This window comes from Canis lupus, chromosome 7 (genome assembly GCF_003254725.2).
Source record: "Canis lupus dingo isolate Sandy chromosome 7, ASM325472v2, whole genome shotgun sequence".
Lineage (NCBI taxonomy): Eukaryota > Metazoa > Chordata > Mammalia > Carnivora > Canidae > Canis > Canis lupus.
This window is the reverse complement of record NC_064249.1, coordinates 26,209,647-26,236,113: the sequence shown is the minus strand read 5'-3', so window position 1 is coordinate 26,236,113 and position 26,467 is coordinate 26,209,647. Positions and strand designations below refer to the sequence as shown.

At 44.0% G+C, this 26,467-nt stretch overlaps 2 protein-coding genes and 2 long non-coding RNA genes across 19 annotated transcripts in view; 1 reads left to right on the top strand and 3 right to left on the bottom strand.

The window, feature by feature from the left end:
* Positions 1–3,051, bottom strand: part of LOC112648612 (uncharacterized) — a 37,012-nt gene extending 33,961 nt beyond the window's left edge. The window contains exons 1-2 of the long non-coding RNA XR_004817598.2: positions 2,184–3,051; positions 1,310–1,421 (exon numbers count right to left, since the gene is read on the bottom strand). This is a non-coding gene — a long non-coding RNA (uncharacterized LOC112648612). The remainder of the gene's footprint in view (positions 1–1,309; positions 1,422–2,183) is intronic.
* C7H1orf105 (chromosome 7 C1orf105 homolog) overlaps positions 1–26,467 on the top strand; it is a 71,660-nt gene that overhangs the window by 4,119 nt on the left and 41,074 nt on the right. For 4 of the 11 annotated variants that reach the window (XM_049112297.1, XM_025430322.3, XM_049112296.1 and 1 more), the window contains exons 2-5: positions 9,470–9,555; positions 12,891–12,981; positions 19,849–19,923; positions 25,962–26,029. In XM_049112297.1, coding sequence (XP_048968254.1) covers positions 9,470–9,555; positions 12,891–12,981; positions 19,849–19,923; positions 25,962–26,029 — 320 coding nt within the window. The other 7 variants (XM_025430330.3, XM_025430329.3, XM_025430328.3 and 4 more) reach the window with 7 other exon arrangements.
* Positions 5,685–8,504, bottom strand: PIGC (phosphatidylinositol glycan anchor biosynthesis class C). Of its 6 annotated transcripts, XM_049112294.1 has the most exons (3): positions 8,390–8,504; positions 7,669–7,828; positions 5,685–7,077 (listed from the first exon to the last, which is right to left on the bottom strand). In XM_049112294.1, the coding sequence occupies exon 3, from the start codon at positions 6,857–6,859 to the stop codon at positions 5,966–5,968; it is 894 nt and encodes a 297-aa protein (XP_048968251.1). In that variant the 5' UTR covers positions 6,860–7,077; positions 7,669–7,828; positions 8,390–8,504; the 3' UTR covers positions 5,685–5,965. The 6 variants fall into 6 exon arrangements, with proteins under 6 accessions (XP_048968251.1, XP_025286103.1, XP_035575230.1 ...); XM_025430318.3 differs by lacking the exon at positions 7,669–7,828 and having other exon boundaries at positions 8,390–8,500; XM_035719337.2 differs by lacking the exon at positions 7,669–7,828 and having other exon boundaries at positions 5,685–7,109; positions 8,390–8,495.
* LOC118355325 (uncharacterized) lies at positions 10,559–19,894 on the bottom strand. Its single transcript, XR_004817601.2, has 3 exons — positions 19,827–19,894; positions 13,534–13,700; positions 10,559–11,419 (listed from the first exon to the last, which is right to left on the bottom strand). It is a non-coding gene; the product is annotated as an uncharacterized LOC118355325 (long non-coding RNA).

Below are 26,467 nucleotides of genomic sequence, written 5' to 3'. Positions count from 1 at the left end.
TTCTCCCATCTTAAAAGAATAGTTTGTCTTCACCTCCATGTTCAGTTTCTGCCCTATTTCCTGGTCTTTCTTTGAAGCAAACCTTTAATTTGCCTATACTTGTCGCTCCAGTTCTCCTTCTCTTTTCTTTTAAACCCATCCCAAATAGGTTTTTCTTCTCGCCACTCCACCAAAAACTGTTCAACACCACCAATGACTCTCTCTTTGCTAAATCCAATGGTAAATTCTCAGCCCTTGTGTTACTTGATTTACCAGATTGTCACATGAAATCACAGTTGATCACCTCCTCTTCGTTGAGTCATCTGCTCTTGGTTTCTAGGACTCCCAACTTCCAAATCCATTTGCTTGTTCTTCTCTCCAACCTTTTAATTTGGAGTGCTCAGTCCTCTTCTTAGTTCATATCAGTTTTCTTGGTGATCTCATCCAGTCTCATAGCATTTATATACCAACAATTCCCAAATGTATATTTCCATCTCATACATTGATCTTAAAATACAAACTCATCTAACTCCCTACTCAACATTTCAGCCCTTATGTCTGCAATACATTTCCCAAACTGATTTTCTTCCCCCAAATCTCCACCCATATTCCCTTTGCCCCAAGCTCAATTGATGACATCTCTACCTTTCAATTTGCTCAGGCCAAAACCCTTTAAGAGTCATTTATGATTCTTCTCTTGTTTTCACACTGCACATCTGTCAGGAAGCCCTTGACTCAACTTTCAAATTATATACAGGATGTGACCTTTTTTTTTTTAAAGAATTTATTTATTCATTTGACAAAGAAAGAGAGAGAACATAAGCAGGGGAGGGGCAGAGGGAGAAGCAGGCTCCCCTCTGAGCAGGGAGTCCAATGAGGGAGAAGCAGGCTCCCCTCTGAGCAGGGATCCTGGGAATCTGGATCATTCATTTACCTCTTTCAAGCCTTTGGTCAAATGTTACTTTTTCCATGAGACCTATCCTGACTCCCTGATCTAATAACTTTTTTTCCCATAGCATTTATAATCATCTACTTATGTTTATTGTCTGTCTCCTCCTGCTAGAAGGTGAGCTCTACTAGATCAAGGACCTTTATCCACTTTGTTCATAGATATATTTCAAGCACATAGGACAGTATATAATTAGTGCTCACTGAATATTTGCTGAATGAATAAATTCCTGAGGCCAAACTTCATAAAGTGTGAATGGTGGAAAGTGAGTAGAGATCAGCCTGCATGGACAATAAATATTTTGCTGGATGTTGAGGGTGGGAATAAGGGATATAGGGGATAATGAGGGATTTGAGAAAGCATTAAAAGCCAACTGCCTACCAGTTAGTCTTCAGCCCTGGATGCAATTCAGCTGTTGAAAAGTAAAGGATCAGCCCAAACTGGCAATCAGCCTTAGGCAAGTTCCTGGCTCACGGAGTCTCAGTCACCTCAACTGTAAAATGAAAGTAATACCGTGTATTACACGATTGCTATGAGAAGTAAATAAGATTATGCATAAAAAGTGCCTAATACAGTGCCTGGTACATGGTGGGTGCTTGAAAATGTAGCGATCCTAATTTGTCAAATCCCAACATGCTATTTATTTCCTGAATTTATGGGGACCTCGAACAGTATAGTTATTTCTCAAACCACATTTCATCAAGAATTCCAAGACTTTGTTGAATTTCATTAGAAAAAGAAGTATCAATAGCTTCCACAGGATGGCACTGTGTCCCAGCCCGGTTTCCCTGCATCCAGTGTGTTTGAAATACTGTAAGATTGTGTGACTGATGCCCTCTGCTGGCTTTTCTTTTTCTTGACGTTGAGCCTTTGGCTTAGAAGATGTATAATGGCTTCATGCTTCCTTGAACATGCTCAGAATGGATTTCTAAATCCACAATATAAGCCAGCTGCCCAAAGGCTCACTCAAAATTTTATAGCACTGCCATAGCTTATAGGCCTAACACTAATACTAAGTTGGTCACTGCACAGAACCAATGTGCTATCATCGGATCCCTGCACAGCCTTCTAGCTACTGGCAAATCATCTACAAGCCACATCATGCCATAAAAGCAAAGCACACCGGCTGCTCCATAGCCCTATCTTTCCCTGATCCCGTCTATCCCAACTACAAGCCTTGATGCCATTTTGGAGGGACAGGCAAAGCTGCCTCCTCATTCCTCACTTGCCACCACCACCTTCCAACCAGCCTTACCTATTGATTGACAGGAAGCAGAGCTGGGAGAAAGGAGTGCAGAGAGGGAAGGCCTAACAGTTCCCTATGCAAGTATTTGGTTTGGGATTTTAATTCCAACGTTACTGTAATGGCTTCTCCCTTCCCCCACACACCATAGTATTCTCTGAAAATCTAGTTATGAATATTCTGCTTGCACTCTCTCAGTGTAGCTTAAAGAGACTGACCACATCACTGTACTGTAATGAGTAACCTTCCCAACAACTGTCACACCAGGTCACACCCATTATTAGCTAGGCCCGCATCCCTGTGCCAGCAGCAACCCAAAGCAGCATGCTGTAAGTGAGCCCCATCGTCCCCTAGTAGTACCAGTAAGAGCTTGGGATTTCTTAACACTTTCTTACAAAACATTTATGGCTTATTTGTATTTTTTCCCAAAACTTTTTGGAATCTATTTATATTCTTGGTCTGGGAAACTTCCTGGAGTTACATGCAGAAAATTGTATTTTTGTCTTCAACTTGCTCTGCTTAAATTTCAAAGGGTGTCCTCTCCTCTACCTCATGACTTAGTGAACAAATTAACATTCATTTTGACCCTTTTCAGTTTTATAGGTGATGACTGTGTATCTCTGTTGAGACTTCTTCCAGGCTGTGATGGTTCAATTCTCTCATCTGTTTTCATAGGGCAGTCCTTCTCTGTGGTTACCATTTTGATTTTTTAATTATCCTTCTGTGATCCATTTCTAATTCCACTATAGCTTGGTGATGAGGCAACTGATTCTGCACAACAAATTCTAAGTACAAAAGCACTAGATTTTGTTTAGATCTCAATACCCTTCTAGATTATGCCCAGAATTTGGAGCCAATGTCCTCCAGACATATTTGAAACACTTTAACCTAATTGCCATCTCAGGCACCTCAAACCTCATGTGTCCCATTCTTATTTTTCTATCTACTTCACCTCCAAACCTGTTCTCACTTTTTTCATGGAATGGAACACAAATCCACTCAAGGCAGAGGCCCCACTCATCCACTAGTCCCTTCCATTTCCCAACACAAGTCTCCCAAGATCTCAATCTAGCCAAGACCCTCATCTCCATGCCCACCATCATCACCACCCTTAGTCCAGATGGCCACTCTTCACTATTGCCACAGAGCCTCTGAAATTCAGCCTGAAAACTGCTGCCAGAATTTTATTTATATATATGCATAAAAGTGTTTGGTGGGAATCTTATGTCCCTTTTCAAAATCTCTTTAATTTGCATTGACTATAGTATAGGGTAATTCAAAGTATTCAGCACTTTCAAACCTCAAGCCCTCTCCCTATGACCCATCTATTCTGTGGTTCTGTCCATCTTCAGGATGCATCTAGCCTCTGCACACTTTGAATGTACTGCTCACTCTGGTTGGAATATCGTTCTCGCCGCCTTTCTACCTGAAATGAGTTGGCTGCCCCACCCTTATACCCTCACATCCAGCCCTCAACTCCCCATGCCCCTGCCAACTGCACACTGAACAACCACCACCAAACTGAATAGGATCAGGCCTTGGGGGGGTCGGGGGGAGGGTGGGCTCCAAATACTATATTCAGTGTGATGGAGAAGAGCTGAAAATGACAGCACAGGCACATTAATTCATCCCACTGAAACTATTCTTGAAAGTGGTTCAAATCTGGAGAACTTTCTGCTTATCAACATGGATACAGTTGCTACGTGAGTTTCCTAAATAATCAGAAACCCATTCAAATAAGGCAAATGTACTAAAATATAACCCCAAAGCACACAATTTTACCCATTCTTCAGCCACTAACACCTGGCCCTGTTCCTGATCTGAACCATGGAAGTACGAGCCAATTTGGGCCATTCTCAAGGCATGAAGAAGCCACTTCTGACCTAGGCAGTAGTTGGACGTTTCAAGCTCAAGTCAGTTTCCAAGATCCCTCTCTCCCCATGAGCCAGTGTCCTTGGAATTTCAAAAGCCATCTCACTGGCCTCAGGGAGAACTACCCATTCTAACGAAACACCATACTCATCAGTACAAATTAAAATCAGAAAAAGAATGAAGTGACAAAGCTCACAATATTAGTTCACAGTCCTGTTCAACACATTTTTTGAGAAATCCATGTTCAGAGAAACTAGAAGTAGAACTCTTTAGGAAAACTACTGACAAAATTTCTGACATGACTTGCCCCAAATGAATGATTTCATGAGATACCAACTACTCTGGGAGGGGACCTGAATGCATTTTGTACTTTGTCTTCTTCAAGTCTTCCTACAGATCAACTTGATAACAGCAACAGCTGACACAAATGTAGTGCTACTTGTCCAGTGTTCTTCAGAGCACTTTGCATAGATTTAATTATCACAATTCTAGAGGTAAATACCTCCATTCCCACTTTATAGATGAAAAACCTGAGACATAGAGCAATTGCATAACTAGCCCAAATTCCAATCATCTACTCCCTCTGTAGATAAGCTGGGTTGCTCCCAATGACCTGCAGTATAAAACTCAAATTCCTGAGTATTCAGACCCATTACTCAAACCTCCCGTTCCAACTTTTCCTCAAATTCCCATAATCCTAAACTCCGATAAAACACTTTCCCACCTTTGTGCTTGCCCTGAGAATGCACATGGCACAACGGCAGCCACATGTTGCACCCAAGTATGGCTTTTGTCCTGATATAAATTGGGCAATATTTACAGGTCAGATTTCACATTAAAAGACACATTTGTGGGGCACTTGGGTGGCTCAGTGGTTGAGCATCTGCCTTTGGCTCGGGTTGTGATCCCAGGTCCTGGGATCAAGTCCCGCATCCCCACAGGGAGCCTGCTTCTCACTCTGCCTATGTCTGCCTCTCTCCCTGTGTCTCTCATGAATAAATAAATAAAATAAAATAAAAAATCACATTTGCAGCTATTGAGATTTCATTTAGGATCTTACTCAGAATTCTAAAGATCTGAAGCTAGGACTGATTTCCAGCTAGAAACCCTCAGCTGGAGCAGAGTAGTGGCTGCCTTCACTGGTCGGGCACACTCCATCCAGCATTCACTTCCCATTAGTCTCATAAAGTCAGCCAGCTTCACTTGTTCACATTAATGACCTGGTTCCTAATGACCTTTGCCACTTTGCCCTAAACCTGAATCCCACCTGAAACCACAGACCAAGCTCAAATGCTATCTCCTCTGGCAAATGTTTCCTAATTATTCCAATTGTGGTCTCCAGCTTCTTTGAATTCCCCTAGCATTCTGATTATGTATCACAACACACCACACTCTCCTTTGGACTTAAGTGTGTACATGCTTCACTAAAACTAATAGAAACTCTGAGTCAAGGTTAAGTGACCAATTCTGGGATCTAAGGCAATAACACAACACAGAATCCAGGATTCTAGGACCTGAGCTCTAGATAAATAAAGGTAGAGAGAAGTGACTTTACACATAAACACATATATTTTCATTCTCTTTTCACTCTTCATGCCCCTTCTGTCAGCCTTCTTACAGAAAAGTCATGAGACAACTTAATGGATGTTATTTTTTTAATAAATAGAAGCCACACCACTTCATTTGTTACAGCCAATGAGAGGCAAGAATTGAGGAGGGCCCCAGAAAGCATTTTCATCCACAAAATAACAGAAAGGACAAGCATCTTCACCACCCATGCCTTTGGTTAGTTCTTTCTTTTGACTGCTGTTCCCCTACCCACATCAGTATGTTGTTTCCAGGATGGGACTGTCTTCGAGTCTTCTACTAGTTGGGAGGCTAGTCTATCAGCTTGCCTTAATAACAGAATGGAAGTTTCTAACTTAGCTGAGAAACCTGGACAGGTCTTCTTTGATTTCAGCCTCATCCCAAGGCCCATGAATGTTTTCTTTAAAAAGCTGCAGGCGAATGAGGTAGAAAGGGCAGAGACAAGAGATGGAAACCAGCAGAATGGCAAAGAGGATGGCTCCCACAGCACTAATGGACAGTAAACCTCCCAAGGCTGAAAATGCGAAAAGCAACGTGACTCCCACGTAGCTGCATGGAGTACATGCCTTCAGTTTCTTCTGTAACATGGGCCACAGGGCAAAAATCTGGATGGCAAATGTCACCATGATGAAAGCATGCAGGGACCGGGGCAGGCGCGACGCCAGGCAGACAGAGGCAAAAATGGCCATGTTCAAGGACAGTGTGCTGGATACAATGGCAGCGTTGGCGCCATAGTCAAAGAAAATGAGGTGGCCCAAGAGCATAAAGACCGACATGGCATAGATGGTATCGGTGCTGACAGACTCTGTCAGGGTCTTCAGCACTGGCGAAAAACCATATGTGAAAGTAATGAAAACGAGGGCACTCTTCAAGTCAGCCCACCGGGTCCGCCCGCTCTTTTTCCGTCCTTCACCTCCATCGATGAGATCAAACAAAACATAGCCAATCAGTGAAGAAGCCAGGCCAGTCCCAAAAAGCCAGTGGGGCGCCAGGAGGCCCTCATCCATGTACCACCAGATAACCACAAAAACACAAACGCTGCACAGCTGCTGTACCACCACACTGGACTCAAATACCACAGCCCAGTACTGGTACTTCCGGGCGTAGATGTTTTTCCGGAGCTCTTCCAGGAAACGCCGGTCCACATAGTTATCAGGAAAGGGCTGCCGCTCATACAAGACCTTCTGCCACTTGATCTCCTTTGTGTCAGTTACAGGTTGGGCACACATTATCCCCTCCTTCAAATTCAGGCCAGTTTGAGCTCCCTTCCAGAAGTCCAGGTGGTTCTTGTTCTTTACACAGTTTTGCAATAAGACCTCTCTGGAAGTTCCATGCTGTGTTGCGGTTCAAAGTGTACCGACCTTCCCTTGCTTTCAAAGGCAGCAACCCGGACGAGGCCTCAACTCGAAGAGTTTGTTCCCGGAGGCAGGACGATGCAGCCAAGTTCCTGGAAAATGAGAGACTATGAACCTAGGAAAGCTGTCAAAGGTCAAGGGAAGGACTGAGTTAAAAATCAAACTAATTCAGTTTATTAAAAGTCTGAGCAAAAATACATGCGGTGGCTGTTTTATAATTATGGACGTTAACACTTCACATCAGATTTTAATTATAATCCCACAGATAACAACAGACATCTGTCAGCTATTACTCTCTGAGCGCCTACTATGTGCCAGGTGCCTTCTGGAGCTTCTTTCGTTTAATCCTCTCCTTTCAAATCAGCATTAGCTCCACTTTAATCAGTAAAAATACCTGAGATTCAGATTGCTCAGACAACTTTAGCCCAAATTAACAGTGGCGCCAAATTCAGGCCCACGTCTTTCCCCGGAAGCCTGAGCCTCACGTCATGTCTCCCTCAGGGGTTCACACATCCCTGAGGTCTGTGGATGGGCTCCAGAGCATCCAAAACACTCTCCCTGTCACCATATCCTTGTGGCTGCAAATAGTGCAAATTTCGAGGGATAGGATCCGGAGCTTTTATTGATGGAGACCTCAAAGGCATTATACCAAAAAAGGAAAAAAAAAAAAAAGAAAAAGGTACCAGTGACGCCTGGGTGGCTCAGCGGTTGAGCGTCTGCCTTTGGCTCAGGTCGTGATCCCGGGGTCCCGGGATCGAGTCCCGCATCGGGCCCCTGGTAGGGAGCCTGCTTCTCCCTCTGCCTGTGTCTCTGCCTCTCTCTGTTTCTCATGAATAAATAAATCTTAAAAAAAGAAGAAGAAGAAGAAGAAGAAGAAGAAGAAGAAAAGGTACCAGTCTAAAGACAACAGTAAACCGCACAATACAAAAAGGCACGAGCTCCCGGTTTAGAATCTCAAGGGTCTTCACCCACGAACCTCGCGAGCTTAACCTCCTTTAAAGAGCTCGCGTCCTGGCGGGAAACTCTCGCGAGGCCCGCGGACGACGACCCCTTCTCCACAAGGAAACCTGAAGGAGGCAGAAGGACCCGAGTCCTCCCTCCAGCAAGCCCGGGAAGGCGACTCCTACTGCCCGACCTGACTCCCTCCACGGAGACCACGGCGAGTTGGGCTGCACCGGCCAGACGCCCTGGAGCCCCGTTGGCGGCCGCAGGGCCCCCAGCCCAGCGCGCTCCCGCCGTCGCCCAGGGCAACGCCCCGCCCCTCCCCCCCCCGCGGGGTCGGCCAGGTGTCCCCGGGGACGCCCCACTCCCCCTCCGCGGCCGCCGCTCACCGGCCTTGCGCCTGCGCGGGCGTGGCGGAGGACAAGGAGGCCCGGAAACGCGGACGCCCGCCCGAGGACCCACCTGCCCGCAGCTCCCGGGGCTCTGCGGCCGGACGGAGGCGGCCGCCCACTTCCGCTCCCATCCGGGGCTCCGCGGCGCTCGCGACGCCGGCCGAGCACTTCCGGGTCCGCCCCCCCCCGCGGCGAGAGCGCCTTTCCCCGGCCGGCGGAACTGCGGGGGTCGCTGCTGCCCCCTGCCGGCGACCCGCGGAACTCCCGGCTCCTCTCCCGAGGACGCGCCGCTCGGAGCCTAGGAAAAAGCAAGCGCCGCAAAGAAAGGCTGGATTATTTGGGATCCGAACGCCGGGGGACACAGGCTGGGCTGGTAAAGAGAGACTGTAGAGCCGACTCTTAGGCGCTCCTGTTACTCAGTCAGGCCCTCAACTGGGGACTTGCCACGCATCCGTGCATTCGCTGGACAGGTATTCGGAGAGCACCTGCGAGCACTGTCCTAGGGGGGCTCTTGACACCACAGTGAGTGGAACCGAAAATCCCTGCTCTCCTGCAGCTCTCTGTCTTGTGCGTTGACCTGGAAAGTGATGATATCTTCCCAAGAGGACAAAGCCGAGGCTCAGAGACCTTGTGAGCTGTCCCAAAGCCACCAGCTGGAAAGTGGATTAACAGATTAACGTGCCATGTCCGCGGCTTCAGCGTGTTGTTCATTCCTCTTTGGTGCCTGGAAGGAATCGGGAGCGGAGGGCCCTGCGGCTGAAAACAGTCTGGGACTGAACGGGAGGCTGCTGATAATTCAGCCGGCTGCATAGGTGCACCAACAGATGGAAGTAATAAAGAAGCAAAGGGATAGGTAGAGTAGAAGGCCAGGTATAGAGGGCACAAAAGTCAGAAAACCTGAATCCACCTATGAGCCGTGTGACTTGGCAAATCACAACGCCTGAGCTCTGATTTCTTCATCTGTAAAGTGGAGATAACACTGTTTGCTCTTGGATCCTTTATAGGAGACTCAAAAGGCCCTCGTCATAAAAATGTTTTGTAAAGTGCTGACTTTTATATAGCTGCCATTAGCTCACTTTGGTTATTGTTTTGATGGCAATGTTCAAATGCAATAAATTCCACGGAATGATCTCTTTCCATTTCTTTCCAGGTTTCTGTTCCGAAATTTGGCAAGATTCCTTGGCTTAGCGAGGCCAGCCTCATAAACAAGCCATTAGTGCTCAGCCTCCCCAAAAGGTAAATCACTCAGTCACTGAAGCCAAAGGTTTCGAGAAAGATGTCACAGAAGATGGTTTCTGGGGCAGTTATCAGAGGGGCAAATCTGGTCAGTTGAGAAACTCAAGATGAGTGCTCAAAGCCCAGAAATGGCCTGGGTTTCTCAGACAAAAGCAGGCACTGAGTATAGGCTTGGCAGGGGGGAGGAGATCTCAATGAACCTCCCTCTCTACAACCACCACTCAACAATACAAAAGAATTTTGCCCCTGGATGCTACCTCTCCGAACACTTCCATCCTCCTCTACATCTTACTTTTTCTCCTCTGCTTTAATTTGAAATTTTCTCATTTTAACCATCAAAAGTCTAGACCCATAAATGGCAATCTTTAGAGAGGAGCGACTGCCCGTATATCCCTTTGGGACAATCTCCTCCAATCTCACCAGTCCTGCCACTTCCAAACCAACAGCTATGGAATATGTTTCTGTGTTTCACAATTGGAGGTGTTCATGTGTTAGCAGCATTTTAGTGCTGACACTCGAAATATCTGGGCTTCTTCATTCCTCTTTCATTTGTGGTCCCTGGCTGCTCTGGGGAGGGGAAGTGGAAGGAAGGGGGAAATTGAGGTAATGTGGAGGCGAATGGAAGAAATCAGAGGGAGGGGAGAGAGAGAGCAGCCAGGAGGCAACTTCGAAACCACTTCATAGATGAGGAGGGCTGGCTCCCTGGCACATGTGGCAGTTTGCTAGAAGGGTTGTACTTCTAGCAAAGGGATGTTCGTAACCGTCACCTACCCTCCTACCCACAAGTAAGTGACTCTCCATGAAGAACATTCTCCCCGCATGGCCTCTTCAGTAACATGGACCTTTGCTTTATCTGCTGCTCCTTTTAAAAGCCACATTCTCAGTAAATAGACAGATTTGTGTATTTTCAGAGCATCTAGGAAGTGCCTGTTGCTCTGTTCTGCTATTTTTACTTTGTTGTCTACACTCTAGCTCATGTCTAGCTAGTATGAAATGGCTAGTGTTTGACATCTAAACAGGGTAACAGCTCACTATCCCATCTCAGCCCCGTTCCCATTAGACCTGCCCCTGTAGCCAGGAGTAAAGCATCCCTGGGCATGGTGCTCTCACTCCTAGCTCTCTTGTTTTCTGATTGTACAGTTTTGGGGTCAAGGGTAGGGAGTGGAAGCAGGACGAGGGCCTGAAGAAGGCAGACCCAGAATATGATGGGGCAGCCCCAGCACCTCTTCCCCTTCACAGCCATCCTGGTATATCAGAAGGGACAGGCTATTGATAGTCTGAAGGAAGGGGTTGTTTTCCCTCTGGCCATAAGGAGAAATTACCTGAATGGTCAGTAAAACTCTACTCATCTCTAAACAGTATTTGGGCAGCAGTCTCAACTCTTGTGAGGAGAAAGGGCACTTCTCTCCCTCAAAAGACACTGACTAGATGCCACCAGTGTGGTGCCCAGAGCTTTCAGGAAGACAACGTAGGAATGCACAGTCTTTCGAAAGGACAGTTTACTTAAGTATCAACAATCTTTTTTTTTAGATTTTATTTATTTATTCATGAGAGACACACACACAGAGAGAGAGAGAGAGAGAGAGAGAGAGAGAGACAAGAAGAGGGAGAAGCAGGCTCCACGCAGGGAACCCGATGTGGGACTTGATCCCGGGACTCCAGGATCGCAAGGCAGGCGCTAAACTACTGAGCCACCCAGGGATCCCACTATCAACAATTCTTAAAGATTAGAAACTCTTCATCTGGCTAACGCTCTGGGTTCCAATTATTTTTGGCAAAACTTTCCTAAGGCCTCAGTAAGAAAGTTATAGATGTGTTTTAAGTATTACCTAGTTTGGCACAAGCAGTTCTAACACAGAAGAGTCTGAAAAAGAGAAAGAAACGTTTAGTAAAATGTACTCAGAGCACCAGAAACTACCTACATGGCTGGAGGAGTGAGGCCTAGCTCTGAACACCATGGCCTGCACAGACCTACTTCTTTCAAAGAAGACTGTCATGCTACATGGAAGCCACACTCATCATCAGTCTCTAGAGCCTTCAGGTGACACTGAGGCCTTGTGTATTTGAGGTTATTGAGTGCTAAACAGCTCTAGAGTGGTCTCTGGTCTCTCTTGGTCAGCATTTAGGTGTCAAGTCCAAGGCAGGCTGGCTGTCCACAAATCAAAGGTAAAGACAGTGAAGGGCTGGGTCAGACCCACCGGACCACTGCTCACCCAGGGAAATGGTGAGGAGAAATGAAACCATAAATGCCTCGGGAATACCAAACTCCTGTCACATGCCTATGTTATAAATGAACAATGAACAATGAAATCTTTCCTCATTAGAGAGGAGAGGTGTTCCTGGCACTCCGAGTTTCCATTTCTGGAATGCCAGGGGCATGTACAGTACTGCACACACAAGCAGTTTTTTGATGACCGGGGCCCCTGCAGGCCTTGGCCTCTTACATTGTAATAAAATGAACCATAACAGCTGCAGAGCAGGTGGGCCTTTTCAAGGAGATGTGGATGTGTTTCATCGATTACATCTGCTTCTCTGAACAATTTTTTTCTCTCTTAATTTGTACACTATCTAACAATTCACAGTTGGCATTGCTTAGTTCAAATCAAAAGGACAGAGAAACCAGAGTGACTTAAGAGAGCAAAGTCATCCTTTGGAAGCTGTCAAATGGCCTGTGCCCTGCAGGACTGTGCTGGGCAACAACTCCTTGGGGTATCTCCTGGATTATCTTTTTTTGGAAAGGAAAAAAATTTCTTCTTCCCTTCAAGTTTCTTCGGGCTGGTCGAAGAATCAAATTGACATGAAGCACATTAACAAGAGAAAATCAAATTTGATTTTGTACATACAGGAACCCACATGAGAGTCCAAAGACAGTCATGCCAAATAAGGTATATATGTCATGCTGAACTAAGAAGGCAGCAGGGGTTGAGAATTTCAAAGGGAAGGAAGACAATTCACAGGAAGAAAGGAAAAAGTAAATGTTTGGCAAGCAAATGTTTGCTGCGCCATCCAGAAACAATGGGACACAGAGATTAATTTCAACAGACTTTGCTAAATTCCTCTTTACCTAGTTGATATATTATATATAATCTATGATGATAGCTCTCTTCCTGGAGCAGGTCCCTTATCTAAATTCTTTAAGGCAGTTAAGGGGAAGGTCAAAGTTTCTTCCCGAGTCTTTCTGGCCCTGATTGTTTTCAGCTCAAAATACTCTGCAAGTCAATATAGTACATCTTGGGGCTATTCATATTAACCCCTACATCTCTGAAACAACCAAGGGGTTGGTTCATCAAATCAGAGACTGTGGTTCTAACTTGCTCTTTTTTTTATTCCTTTAGATATCCTCAGAATTCTGGCACTTTCCTGATTTCATCCAAGAAGGATATGAATTTGCCTATTTTATTTCAAGTTCCAGATGTCTTATCTAAGGTACTCAATTTTGTGTTTTAATTGAAAAGAAACCCATAGTGGTTCAGGGATGACATCGAATGTAAATACAAGGGCATTTTCTCTCTCCTTAGCAGAGCGCTGGGCCTGGAACATCATCACTGTTCCATATATATTTGTTGAATGAAATGAATGAGCATCGCAGACTCGCCCAAGGTCAAGTACACTAGCATTAAGAATGAAAGTTACAATCATCAAAAAATTAAAACAAACACAATCCTATTGAGAAATAAACCCTGAAGCTTTCAGGGACTGTGCTCAGCCTGTGTCCAGAGCCAGTCTTAGCTTCTGGAGCCTCTGACCCTGTCCCATCACTGCCCTCGATCCCTTGTATCTCCCACCTACACATTCTACACCCGTAGAATTTCATATTGTCCTCCTCATGTCCCCTCCACCTCACAGAAATCAACTGAGATTGACAACTGGGTGATGACTATACTCCCCAGGAGGTTCCCGATCTTCAAGGTGCTGATAAAGTCAGCAGTGCTAAGAGACAGAGGGAGAGAATTCTCAGGCATAAAAGCAGTTTCTCACCTGAGGAGTACACAGGGTGGCTGCTGGTGTGCCAGGGTGGTGTTCCTAAGCACTTGTCACAGCGCCCCACTCGTGGTGACACCCGATCATGGTGACAGCTCCACTCTGTGAGTTACCACTGGGTCAGCCATGATGTCAGGAGGTAGATCCCTGCTTAGGGAGGCCTTCTGTGGTTTAGGGAGATATGGAGAGACTGAGTTAGATGCCAGCTCAGTGAATCAGTGCACGGGACCTGATAGGTGCACAGCCATCATCAGGGGCAGGCAAAGTCCCTGTGAGGCAGTGAGAAGGAAAGGAGGGGTGGGCAGAGAGTGCCAGGGAATGGTTGCAGAGGAAGCGGCACCTGCATGTGTTCTAGAAGGTACTCCTATAGTGGAGGGAAGCACCAAGGGAACAAAGACACAGAACCTGAGCATGAAAACATCAAGGAATCAGGCCACGGCAGGGAAAGAAACCACGCAGATGGGTGGGCTCAGCTGGAGGGCAGAGGGCCGCAGAGGCCAGGAGCTCTGTGGAGATGGTCCAGGTTTTCAGCTCAGCATGGTCAGGGGCTGTGCTTGAGTCACTGCACTAATCCCCCAACATCCAGGCCAGGCATGTAGGTATGAGTTCCCCCTTGACATGCACAGGATCAGCTGAGTGGAGACGGGATCCACCCTGACAATTGCTGCAGAACCAGCGACAAGCCTTCCAGACACTGTCTTTTTGACCTCTGATTTAGACAGGCTCTCCCCTGCCACCGAGCACCTCCTTATCCCAGGTGAGCTTTGAGTCTCAGTGCATGATGCCTTCCAAGGCATTAATATTCCAGGCCCCAGACCGCTGGGGCAGGAGGCGCGAGAGGAAAGCATTGACAATGACCTGGGCAGGTTGAGAGGCCCATCTCCAGCAGGCCAGAGAATTTCATGGCTGCAATATGCAGGAGTGGCCACTAGAGGGAAGCCAAGAGCAGCTGCTTCCCTGGGCTTGGCCAGTAGGCTGAGGCCAGGAGGCCAGGAGGCCAGGCTCTGGGCGGACCCAGGGATCCCCAGATCCTAACTCCTGCAAGGAAAGGAGGGCTCCAGGACCTCACCCTCATCCTCATCCTCACCGTGTCTGGGGCTCATCCCCACCCCCCCCCACCCCACCCCACCCGTGTCTTTCTGTAAAAGACAGTTACCCCTGCAGATTAGAAAGGCAAGCAGGTATAGGGAAGGCAAAATCTTACCTTTGCCATCTTCGGGTTTTCAGCTGCATCAGAGAATTAAATCAGTATAAGACAGATTAACGGGACAAAAGCATACAAATGTATTAAATGTAAGTTTTATGTGACACGGGAGCCCTCATAAGGAAATGAAGACCCAAAGAAGTGGCCAAACCTACATGTTTTATGCTCGATTGAACAAAGAGAGGCAATGGGGGAAAGTACCTAAAATAGATGGGGTGGCTAAAGGAAGATAAAAACGCTTTTAACAAGGTCTGCGTGTGCAGAATTGTACAGTTGGCTGTGACCACGAAGGCCTGAACGTATACCCTGTGAGGTAACCATGGGCTCAGCCAGCAGCTGCTCCTTTCTGGGAAGAAACCGTGCTCTATCCGGTGGGAGTATAAAGCACCGTGGACACCTCATGTCTTTCTTTATCCTCTAAATCACCAACCTGCCAAAGGGCTGCTGGCAGCCATGCCACCAGCTAGAGGTCCTGGCCTCCGGGCACAGGTGTAAAGGTCCTTCCACCTGGCTCCCTTCCCTTCCCCACTCACAGGTCAAAGGGCAGAACTTTGAACATTCACATTCCAGTGGCATTCCTGCCCTACCCAGGAGCAGTCCTGTGGTAGAGGCGGCTGTCTGCGTGTCTGGGGCAATATTCACTAAGGGGTGGAGAGATAGAAAGGACATAGGGGCTGAGAGATGGAAAGACAGGGAGAGGAAGACAAATAGCAAGAAAGCAGAAGCTGAGAGAGGCGCAGAGAGGCGGGTAGGGGCACAGATTACAAGAAGAGGAAGTAGAAGAGGAAAGGCAGAGCTAGCAAAGAAGAAAAATGGAAAATAAACACAAAGTGGTGGAGCCTCAATACTCCCCCATTTAGACATCCACGGTGGAACAGCTTCTTTGTCAGGCAGGACTTTCACCTGCTGTTCCAGGCATCGACTCATCCAGATGCCACGGAATAGCCCAGTGTACTGTGATCGTTGAGTAATTGAGGCTGAGACGACATGCTCTGAGCTCCCTAGCAAGCAGATGTGGGGGGCTCTCTGGGGGCTGCAGTGGAGGCCCTGGGACCCCTTGGTGCACTTGCTGGGTTGGGTGCCGCTGGACAACAGCTACTCACTTACTAGTGGAGAACCCTACTCTGTTCCCTCGGCTCCTGCCCTCACTCACTCCTCTTTTTGATCTGGGTTTGTTGTTCTAGTGTAATGAGTCAGAGTCCAGATGAGAGCAGTACTATTTTGCTTTTAGCAGACCTGTGACAAAGGCCCCTGGCTAAACACACTGCAGCGGCAGAGATGTGGCTAGAAAACGCACAGGACGGCAACTCTCAATTTTCTCACCACCGAGAACTTGTTTTATTATTTCTCTCTTGCTGAATCTCAGCGTTTGAAAGCTTATGACCACCACAGAAACCACCTTGCATGTTCCTAAGTCCTTTTCCTGTGTATATTTATCAGATACATATAACTACAAATGCAGTTTTAAAAGGGAGGTAATCATGGTCACCACTGACCTGATGGTAATAAAATCCAAGTTTAATAAGTCTGGATGGTAGATGCATGGTTGTTGATAATATTTTGTGTATGTTTGAATTTTTTTCCTAGTCAATCATATGAGTATTTTAAAAACTATCTCCAACTGTATTCTTTAATGGAGATGGCTGGTATTTTCAGATTGCAGGAAAGTGTGTAATTATCAGAGGGCTTTTCTGAATATTGAAAATAACTCTCCAATCACCACTTTTTTTTTCTAAGGGATATAGGAAGCATTATGTCCTCCTATGGATCCTAAGAATCTACTTTCTCCCTGAGAAAAGGTAGTCTTCTTTTGTCCCTTTATCCAAAAGTTTCTGGCTCACTGAAATACATGTATGGTTAGACAAATCTCTTAACCCTTCTGGGCTACAATTTGCTCTTTGTGTTCATTCAAAGTGTTGAACTAGAGGTGACCCATGAGGTGTCTCTCATTTAAGTCAGGAGTAGAAAGGAGGAAAGGAACAGAGGTGTCGAGGGCAGGAAGGATGAAAGCAAATTTGTCAGCGTTCCTCAGCATGCTTGTGGTGGCTATTTTTAAGATCACCATCTGGTGCTTTTACATTTTCAGTTTTGTTATGTGGAGAGGTATGTGTGTATATGTATGAGACAGAGAGAGAAAGAGAGGTGGAGAGAGAGGGAGGGAAAGAAACGTATTTCTCTGTTTCTTTATCAAAGATTCAGGAAGGCCAAGGACTTGGGCCATGAACCAGACCTTATGAACCTCAGCAGATATTAACCTCAAATATTAGGACATTTCTGATCGTGAAATGTGAAGAGCAGACTCCATCTTTGGGGGCCTTGCTGAAGTGTGCTTCATACCTTGGCCAAGCTACAAAAGGTTGCTCTCACTTTCTCATCACATCTGCCATCTGCTATCCTGAGGACAGCTGCTTGGAAAATGAGAACCCCATTAACATTTCAGAGCTTTTCTTGGTCGCTCTTACTCTACAGATGATACTGACTCTACAGGGGCCTGTGTACTCTGAACCATCAGCCAATTCATTTGCCATTTCTGCTACTACTGCTGAACTGGCCCTCAGGAAATCAAGAGTGAGCAGCAAATGCTGCAGAAGAAAAAGACCCTTGATTCTAGGGCCAGGAAAGAAAGCAGGGATATAGGAAGGTTTGGGGGGAGGTCTGGGGGTAGGAAGAGGGGTCCTACAGAGTGTGGAATCCCAAATTGTTTGCATCCACTTCCTTGTACACACATAAGTATATGTTTATGTGATTCATTCATTCAACCAACATGTGTGAATGCCTATTGTGTGCCAGATTCCTGATAGGCTCTAGGGATGCAAAGGGGTTTGAGACATGTTTTTGCTTTTCAAGAATTCTCAGTCTGGTGGAGGAAACCAACGAAAGAAAAGAAAAGAAAAGAAAAAAAGAAAAAAGAAAAGAAAAGAAAAGGAAGAGAAGAGAAAGAAGAAGGAAGGAGAGAAAGAGAGAGAAAGAAAGAGAAAGAAGAAAAAGAAAGAAGAAAGAAAGAAAGAGAAAGAAAGAAAGAAAGAAAGAAGAAAGAAAGAAGAAAGAAAGAAAGAAAGAAAGAAGGAAAGAAAGAAAGAAAGAAAGAAAGAAAGAAAGAAAGAAAGAAAGAGTAACAGGACAAAATGCAAAATGCTGTATTAAGTCTGTGATAGAATCAGAAAGGCAGGCACCCAACTCAGGTAAGGGGTGTGTAAAATGGTAAGAGGGCCTTGAGGAAGACTTTTCTGAGAAAGTAACAGTGAAGCTGTGTCTTGACAGATGTGGAGTTAACAAGGCTGGACAGAACAATATATAAAACATTTCGTCTTCAGGCTCCACGGGATGGGAGTCCTCAAGGTCATGCAACTCCGCATCCCATCTGCCGCCCTCGTTAACCCGGCAAGATCCTGCCGTGCACCTTGGAGGTCTCTCAGATAGGTCTGTTGCTTGATTTGCAATGAACTCTTCCTCTTATGTGAAAACCAAAAGCCTATAAAAGGGGAAGGAATCCACCGCAGGAAAATAAGAAACCACTTATAACTCCAAATCTGCTCGAGGACGCTCCCACTTTCACCTCTACCCATCTATACCTTCTGCATTCTTTCAGACTAAGTGTAATGCCGCTTCTCGAAGACTCTCCTGATCCTGCAGTGGGATGTGGTTTCTCTTTTCTGAAGGCCTGGAAGTACCATTGCTTCTTCTGTGATATCGAGTGCATCCGGTCTTGGATCACAGTTTCAGAGATGTATATAAGTCTCAGAACTCACAGATGTGAGGGATGGAAGGAGGAGCCAAACCCCGGGAGATACCATCCCCAAGGTATCGGGAAGATATGGCAGAGGGTGGAATCTGCCAGAAGCCCAGGAGTCTCCTCTGCCTCTCTGGCCTCTGCCCAAGCCCCACTCCCCACACTAGACAATAGTCCGTGCTCAGCTAGCCTCAGTTACCTGAAGCCAATCTGCTAGGTCATTCTTCTGCGCCATCGCCGTGCTTCCTGGGGGTTGGAATGCCCTCCCCCAACTTGTTCACCCTACCAACACCTACCCAAACATTGCCTGCTCCTGTAGCCCTTCTCAGACCCTTCCCTCAATGTCCGTCCCACCTCCACTTTTTTCAGTTTCACTGCACCCTCAACATATCCCTGTCACATAACCTTCTATACTGTTGTGCTTCCTTGGGCACAGTCTGCTGGGTGGTGAGCAGCTGAAGTCAAAAGCTGTGTCTTATTTGTTTCAGGGACCCCAGTACCTAATGAATGGGCAAATGAATGAATTTGTATTTTCCCCTGGCCTGCCTTAGGGCCAGAAAATGCCTTATTCATCCTTGTGGCCCCAGCCCAGCACATTTATTATGGCCTCACAATAAATGTCTGTTGTTGAATGAATGAATCGAGTTGTTCACACTCATACTTTAACATGCCAACCCACAACATTGTATTGTAATACTCAGTTGATTCTTTTTAAATGGCCTATAGAAATGAAATGTATTTTAGGTATTTGTCAAAAGAATCCAACTTTGTCTCTAGTTTGCAGTCCTCATACCTTCAATAATAATGTCTCACCCAAATGCTTTATATTTCTCAGAGGATGAAGCTACTGGACGACCAATCCACTGAAGGTCACCTTAGGAGCACTGCCCAGGCACTCCCTACACTGCAGAGATATATTCCTCCTCTTCCTGTGCCCCATTCCTCTCAGGGCAGCAGGAATGGGTCAGGGCACAGGTATACACACATGTAGTAACAGGTCAACAATCAAATGGCAGAAGGGGGCTTTAATTCACAGTCATTGTTTATCCCTTTGACCCCCCTCCCTCATATTATATGCTTCTTATGAACATACTTCATGACTCTGATGTCAGTGTGAGTGAAGAAAGGTAAGTTGTACCTGTACCACTATATACAGGGATCCCAAGTAGTCTGTGACTGACCCCCTCCTGCCTAAACTCTTTCTAAACCTACCAGCTGCAGCCAAGCCTGGACTCCATGTCCACATGGGATGGAACTGACTCCCTCTGTTTTATGGAAGGAGTAACTATTACCTTTCCTAGTCCTCCAACCCTGTCCCCCTTCCTTGCTGCCCAGATACCCCCACCATTTCCTTACCTTCCTCTGTTTCTCCCCTCAGGCCAGGAGGATCCAGAGTAACCCCATGCTGATCAGAAATAAGCAGCTGTGCTCCACATGTCAAGAAATAAAAATGGTAGGTCAACGGGATGATAGAGATGAGCATAGGTATCCCAGAGGATAGTAAGCACTATGCCTCCCTGACCAGAGCCCAGTGGAGAGACAATACTTTTTGCAGGAATGGCTGAAAATAAGGACCTGTTGGCTCTGGGAGCATCATTATCTGACACAATATGATAAACTCTCTTTATTTTCAACAAACCAAAAGATGAATTAGGGTAGGTGAGTTAGAGGGATAGAGATGAGATGAGCCACTGTACTTTGAGATCCTAAAGTAACTGCACTGCTGTAGAGGTTCAGGAGCTTGTGAAACTTCTCCCCACTTAACATTTCCACAATACAATACGAAAAAACACACAACCATACAACACAATCTGCCTCTACCATTTTAGTCATGAAACAAGCAGCTTCATCTTTGGACACATCAATTCAATAAATGCCTCAGGATTAAAGCTCAGCTATAGTACTTTCTAGCTAGTGAGTGGTGTCTGTAACGGGTGGTGCAGAATGGTGGGGAATGAAGGCTAGCAAGAGGATTATGGGGAAACAAGGACAAAGCTCTGCCATCTGTCAGAGATGCTGCAGAAAGAAGCCTGTGTATGGAGGAATGCTCCATAGGTCAGAGTTAGGTCTTAAGTCAGTTTAAAGATTAGAGTTAGGGTCAGTCGGGCTTGGGTTGAAGGTTAATTTAGCTAAATGGCTAGGTTTCAGATAGAAGTTGAGGAAGGGTATTTATAATTCTGATATCCTATGATTCTCCTTTGACTCTGGGCTGGTGTGTGATAAAAGGAAGGGCAAGGAGTAGAAGAAAAACAGGAGACATAAGAGAGCCTCCTTTGATTAGTTAATGGTGAAAGTTCTTGGCTAATAAGATATGAAAGAGACCAGCAGTTTTGTGAAATTTTTGTGTGGGATTTGGAAATTTAACTGAAGCTACTGACAAAGGTATATCTAATGTTACAATCTATGTCCAATTAAGACCACAGTGTTCAATATTAGCATTGACTGGAATCTGGGAAAGTGGAATTGAGATTTCTCCTGATCTTATTCCTGATCTTATTCCTGGAATCACTGTGTCCACATTTAGAATGCACTGACCCCAGGCCCAAGCTGGCTTTGGCCAGCTGGCTCACTTGGGACTTCAGCAGCTGCTCTCTTTCTCAAGACCTCTTCTCTGACCTTTGCCCTTGCCTAGGCCTGATTGGAGTAGAACCACACACTGTGGTTTTACCATTCACTACAGATCCCAAAAAGAAGGACCTCAAACGTGAAAGTCAGAAGCAGTTCATGCAAACCCTGGTGGGAAACTGCAGAAAGTTAGAAAATGAGCACGCTTCATACTGCTTCACTATGTACAATAGCACTTCAACTTCCTCCTGGGGTAGGGGTACTGCATATCTCCTGTAGTCACTGAGACCCCTCCTTTCTCAACAGGGGGTTGAAAGTAGATGCTGGGGAAGATATAAAAAGACTCCAAAAAATATCAGGTTGACTTCCTCAACCTGATAAAGCATATCTATGAAAAACCCACAGCTAATATCATACTCAATGAAGGAAGACTGGATATTTTCCCCTTAGATAAGAAACAAGACCAGGATGTCCATTCTTGCTGTTTCTGTTTAACATCATACTATATGTTTTAGTTAGGGAAGTTAAGAAAAGAAAAAGAAATAAAAGGCACCAGATTGGAAAGGAAAGCATAAAACTATATTCACAGATGGCATAATCTTCTATCTAAAAAGTCCTAAGAGACCCACATAAAACAATTAAATCTAATAAATGGGTATTGAAGAGTTACAGGATACAAAATCAATATCAAAAATCAATTATTTTTTATATACTAGCAATGAACAATCCAAAAATTAAATTAGGAAAACAATTCCATTTACAATAGCATCAAAAAATTAAAATACTTAGGAATAAATTTAACAAAATAAATGCAAGCCTTCTACATCAAAGGCTATTAAATTTTATATAAAGAAATTAAAGAAGACCTAAATAAGTGGAAAAACCCAGATTTTTAAGATGGCAGTATTCCCAAATTGATCTATATGTGCAGTGCAATCCCTCTCAAAATCTCATGTGACAGGGCAGCCCTGGTGGCTCAGTGGTTGAGTGTCTGCCTATAGCCCAGGGCATGATCCTGGAGACCCAGGATTGAGTCCCACATCAAGCTCCCTGCATGGAGCCTGCTTCTCCCTCACCCGTATCTCTGCCTCTCACTCTGTGTCTCTCATGAACAAATAAATAAAATCTTTAAAAGAAAAACTCATGTGACATTTTTGAAGAAATTGACAAGCAGATCTTAAAATTCATATGGAAATGCAAGAGATGTTACAACCATCTTAGAAAAGAAAAAGTTGGAGGACTCACACTTCCTGATTTCAAAACTTACTATAAACCTACAGTGATCAAGACTTTGTGGTACTGGCATAAGGATAAACATATAGATCAGTGGAATAAAATTGAGAGTCCAGAAATAAAATCTTATGTGAACAAATAAAAAAAATGTTAACAGGAGAACATCAAATTTAATTACATACATGTGGGGTCTCCATAAAAGCAAGAGATCATGAACAGTTGGTTTTTGACAAAGGTGTCAAAACAATTTAATGAGGAAAGACTAGTCTTTTCAGTAAATGGTACTGAGATAACTGTATATCCATATGCAAATCCCTAGCAGAAAAGTAGGTGTAAATCTTCATGACCTTGAATAAGGCAATAGTTTCTTACACATGACACCAAAAGCACAAACAACAACAAAACTACATAAATTTGATATCATCAAAATTAAAAACATTTTTGCTACATCATCAAGAACATGAAAAGAAAAAAAAAAAGAACATGAAAAGATAACCCACAGAATGGAAGAAAAATGTTTGCACATCATATATCTGAAAAGGGACTAGAATCCAAAATATATTTTTTTAAAAGTTTACAACTCAACAATAAAAAGACAACCACCCCAATTCAAAATAGGCAAAAAAAAATTTTTTGAATAAACAATTCTCCAGAGAAGGTATACAAATGGCCAATAAACACATGAAAAGATGCTCAACATCATCAACCACTAGGGAAATGCAATTGAAATCACAATAAGATATTATTTTACACCCATTAGCTTGACCATAATAAAAAAGTGTACACTAACAAGTGTTGGCAAGGATATGGAGAAATTGGAACCCCCATCCATTACTAGTAGGATGTAAACAATGCAGCTGCTTTAGGAAATGGCAATTGGCAATTCCTCAAAAACTTAAACATAGAGTCACCATATGACCCAGTATTTTCATCCTAGATATATACCCAAGAGAATTGAAAACATATCCACACACAAACTTGTACAAGAATGTTCATAGCAACATTATTCATAACGGCCAAAAAGTGAAAATACCTCAAAGGTCCGTCTACTGATGAATGCATAAACAAAATTTCATTTAATCCATGCAATGTGGGATCCCTGGGTGGCGCAGCAGTTTAGCGCCTGCCTTTGGCCCAGGGCGTGATCCTGGAGACCCGGGATCGAATCCCACATCGGGCTCCCAGTGCATGGAGCCTGCTTCTCCCTCTGCCTGTGTCTCTGCCTCTCTCTCTCTCTCTCACTGTGTGCCTATCATTAATAAGTAAAAATAAAATAAAAAAAAATCCATGCAATGCAATATTATTCAGCCACGAAAAGAAAGTATTTATATATGTTACAACCTGGATAAACCTTGAAAACATTTTGTTATGTAAAGGAAACCAGACAATAAAGGCCACGTGTTATATTGATTTCATTTATTATGAAATGTCCAGAATAGGCAAACCTGTAGAAATAGAAAATAGATAATCCTTAGCAGTTGCCAAGGATTTGGGGAATGAATGAATGAAGAATGAATGCCAGTGGGGACAGAGTTTCTGGGCTGATGAAAATCATCTGGAAGTAGATAGTGGTGATTGTTTACAACTTTGTGACACTACTAAAAACCAGAGTTATATGCTGAGATGGTGACTCTTACGGTGTCTGAACTTAAAAACAGATTAACACTAGAAAAATATTTTTTACAATAAAAGCATAAGGTGGAAGAATATCAAAAAAAGAAAAAGCCTAATAGGACCTGGCTTGTATGACTGCTTATACTCCTATGTATGAGTACCCTGGGCCAGGAGCTCAATTATTTATCATGGAAGAAATACCTACTAAGGCTTATGGCTGGCTGTGAGTCCCCAGGGATATCTGCCTTAGTGTTATGTAAACCATCTCTTTTTACGTGTCTGCTCCAAACAGCTCCTCTTCCCTGTAAAACATCTATTTTGTAGTTGTTCTGTTATCTGCGTTACTCTCTGATACACACTTTGAAGTCCCTTCAAATTAGGATGTCAAGCTAGTATGTAAGGAAGTATTCTCTAACATATGTATGTTAATTGGTTTTAAAAGTCTATTTATATAATTCAGTTCATTTCAACAAATATTTACTGACTGCCTACCCTAGGCCAGGCACTTAGGTAATAGCTCAGCTACAGAGGAAAGAATAAATAAATAGAAGAGTAAGACATAAATCCTATCTTTAAGGAGCCAGTGGGTAAACAAATAAAGATAAGGAGGTGATGAATAGAAATAGAAATAGACCTGTGGGATGTGAACAGATGTGGAAAGTAGAGATCAGAGAAGTCTTCCCAGAATACTACACCTGGTTTTCAAGACTGAATAGGAGTTGACCACATGACACACTTCTTTTCAGGGACAAAAGTACTATCTTCAGTAAAGACCTTTGAGGTATTATTATTTCATTTGTACGAAATGTCCAGAATTATTTTTGAGGTAGCCCCCATCGCCCACTCATGCATGCAAAAAAACTACCTGGATTTAAGGGCTTTTGAAAAAGGGTCATGCTAATCAGAAGGTAGAGATTTTCCTCCATCTTTCTTTCTCTTTCTGAAGAGCCAATGTCAGAAGAAATTTTGGAAAAAGGCAATACATCTCCTTCATTCCCATCCCTTTTATGTATCTAAGAAACCTCTTCTCAGGTTCTCACCAAAGCCTTTGCTGTCCTCACTACTCTCAGATGCTCCCGTCACTGGATCATTTCTTTCCTCTCTCTCACATCTTCCCCTCAGCTAATGAGTTACAACAATTTGATTAAATACCATAAGTGATTGGTGTTTCTATAGACAATGTTCAGATTCTTCTCTCTTTTCAAGCATCGCTGAAGGCCCTTAACACATAGTCACTTGCAGGTTTGTTGTGTCATACATTTAAATCACAAGTCACTAAATGAGTAACCCAACTAACCACCACACCCACATATTATGATTATTTTTTCATTGTCATGGCTATGATGTCTTTTGAGAAATAATGGGGAACAAATGATTCTTAGTGAAAGCCTGTGCTCCAAAAGAAAACCAATATTGAGTGCCAGTAACAAATCTGGAAAAGTTCAAGAACATAATGTCTTAATCAGGAATACTCTGTGTAATTTATTTTAGTCCTCTAGGAAGGTCACACTTAAAACCAAGTGTGCTTCAAAGTGGTTTCATTCATTCCCTAATTTGATCAGCAAATATTTCTTGAATAGGCACTATGTTAGAATCTGGAAATACAAAAAAAGGGACATGGTCTCTGCCCACATGAAGCTGAAAGTCTATGAGGGAAACCAGACATCATGCAAGTAAATAAAATAAAAACCTTAGGAGTATTCCTATAGAGAAAGCCTAGGGAATGGTTAGAACATAAGGCAGATAACTACCTAACAGTGGTCCAGGAGTCAGTGTTGTTTGTGAGAGGCTAACCGGTGATCTGAGACCTGAAGAATGTTGGGGGTGAGCTATGAGCTAAACAAAGAGGATTGGAGGCTTTACCAATATTGAGGTTTCTAACTTCAAAATCTGATAACCAGGGAAGACCATAGACTCTATGGCTTGTGAGCAGGTGATCACCTCTGATTCATTCATATACAGAAGAAGACGTGAATAATTCTAATATTAAATACAAATTGAGTTTCTATGATGGTGCATTATTTATTTAAATTGGAATATGGTTTTGGGTGATGTTCTAAATGAGACTTTCTTTCTCAGGTACAACCAAAACCTGTGATAATCCCTCATAATCTGAAACTATCCTTTGAGAATCTTATGAGTCATAGGTAAGTCTAAGATTTAAATCAGGACATTATTTTAATTCTGTTTATATTGGTTTGTGGATACGGGACAGTGGACTGAGAAACATAGTAAGTAGAACGTTTAGGGAATGCTTAGAGAATGGGCTTCTTGACTGGTTTCATTTCCTGGTTAAACCAGAGAGACCAAAAAAGTTGTTTTCACCTTTTTACTGAACAACTATTGAAATTGTAGTAGAAAGTATTATCTGCATTTCCACCTTCCCAGAAACAGTACAAGGAAGGGGATACAAGATTCCTCTGGTAGCTCAGTCAGAACTGAGTACAAATTCTCCATGTAGATGATTTATGTAATTCAGAAGGCATGGGACATTACACATAATCTGTTCTCAGTCCAAGACATCCTCTGTTACTTTTTAGTAACTAAAATTCCTGTCATCAGTTTGTTTTTAATTGTTGTTTGCT

Excerpts from the sequence above, each read along its gene's own strand:
- PIGC (XM_049112294.1), bottom strand. The coding sequence starts at position 6,859 with ATGTGTGCCCAACCTGTAACTGACACAAAGGAGATCAAGTGGCAGAAG.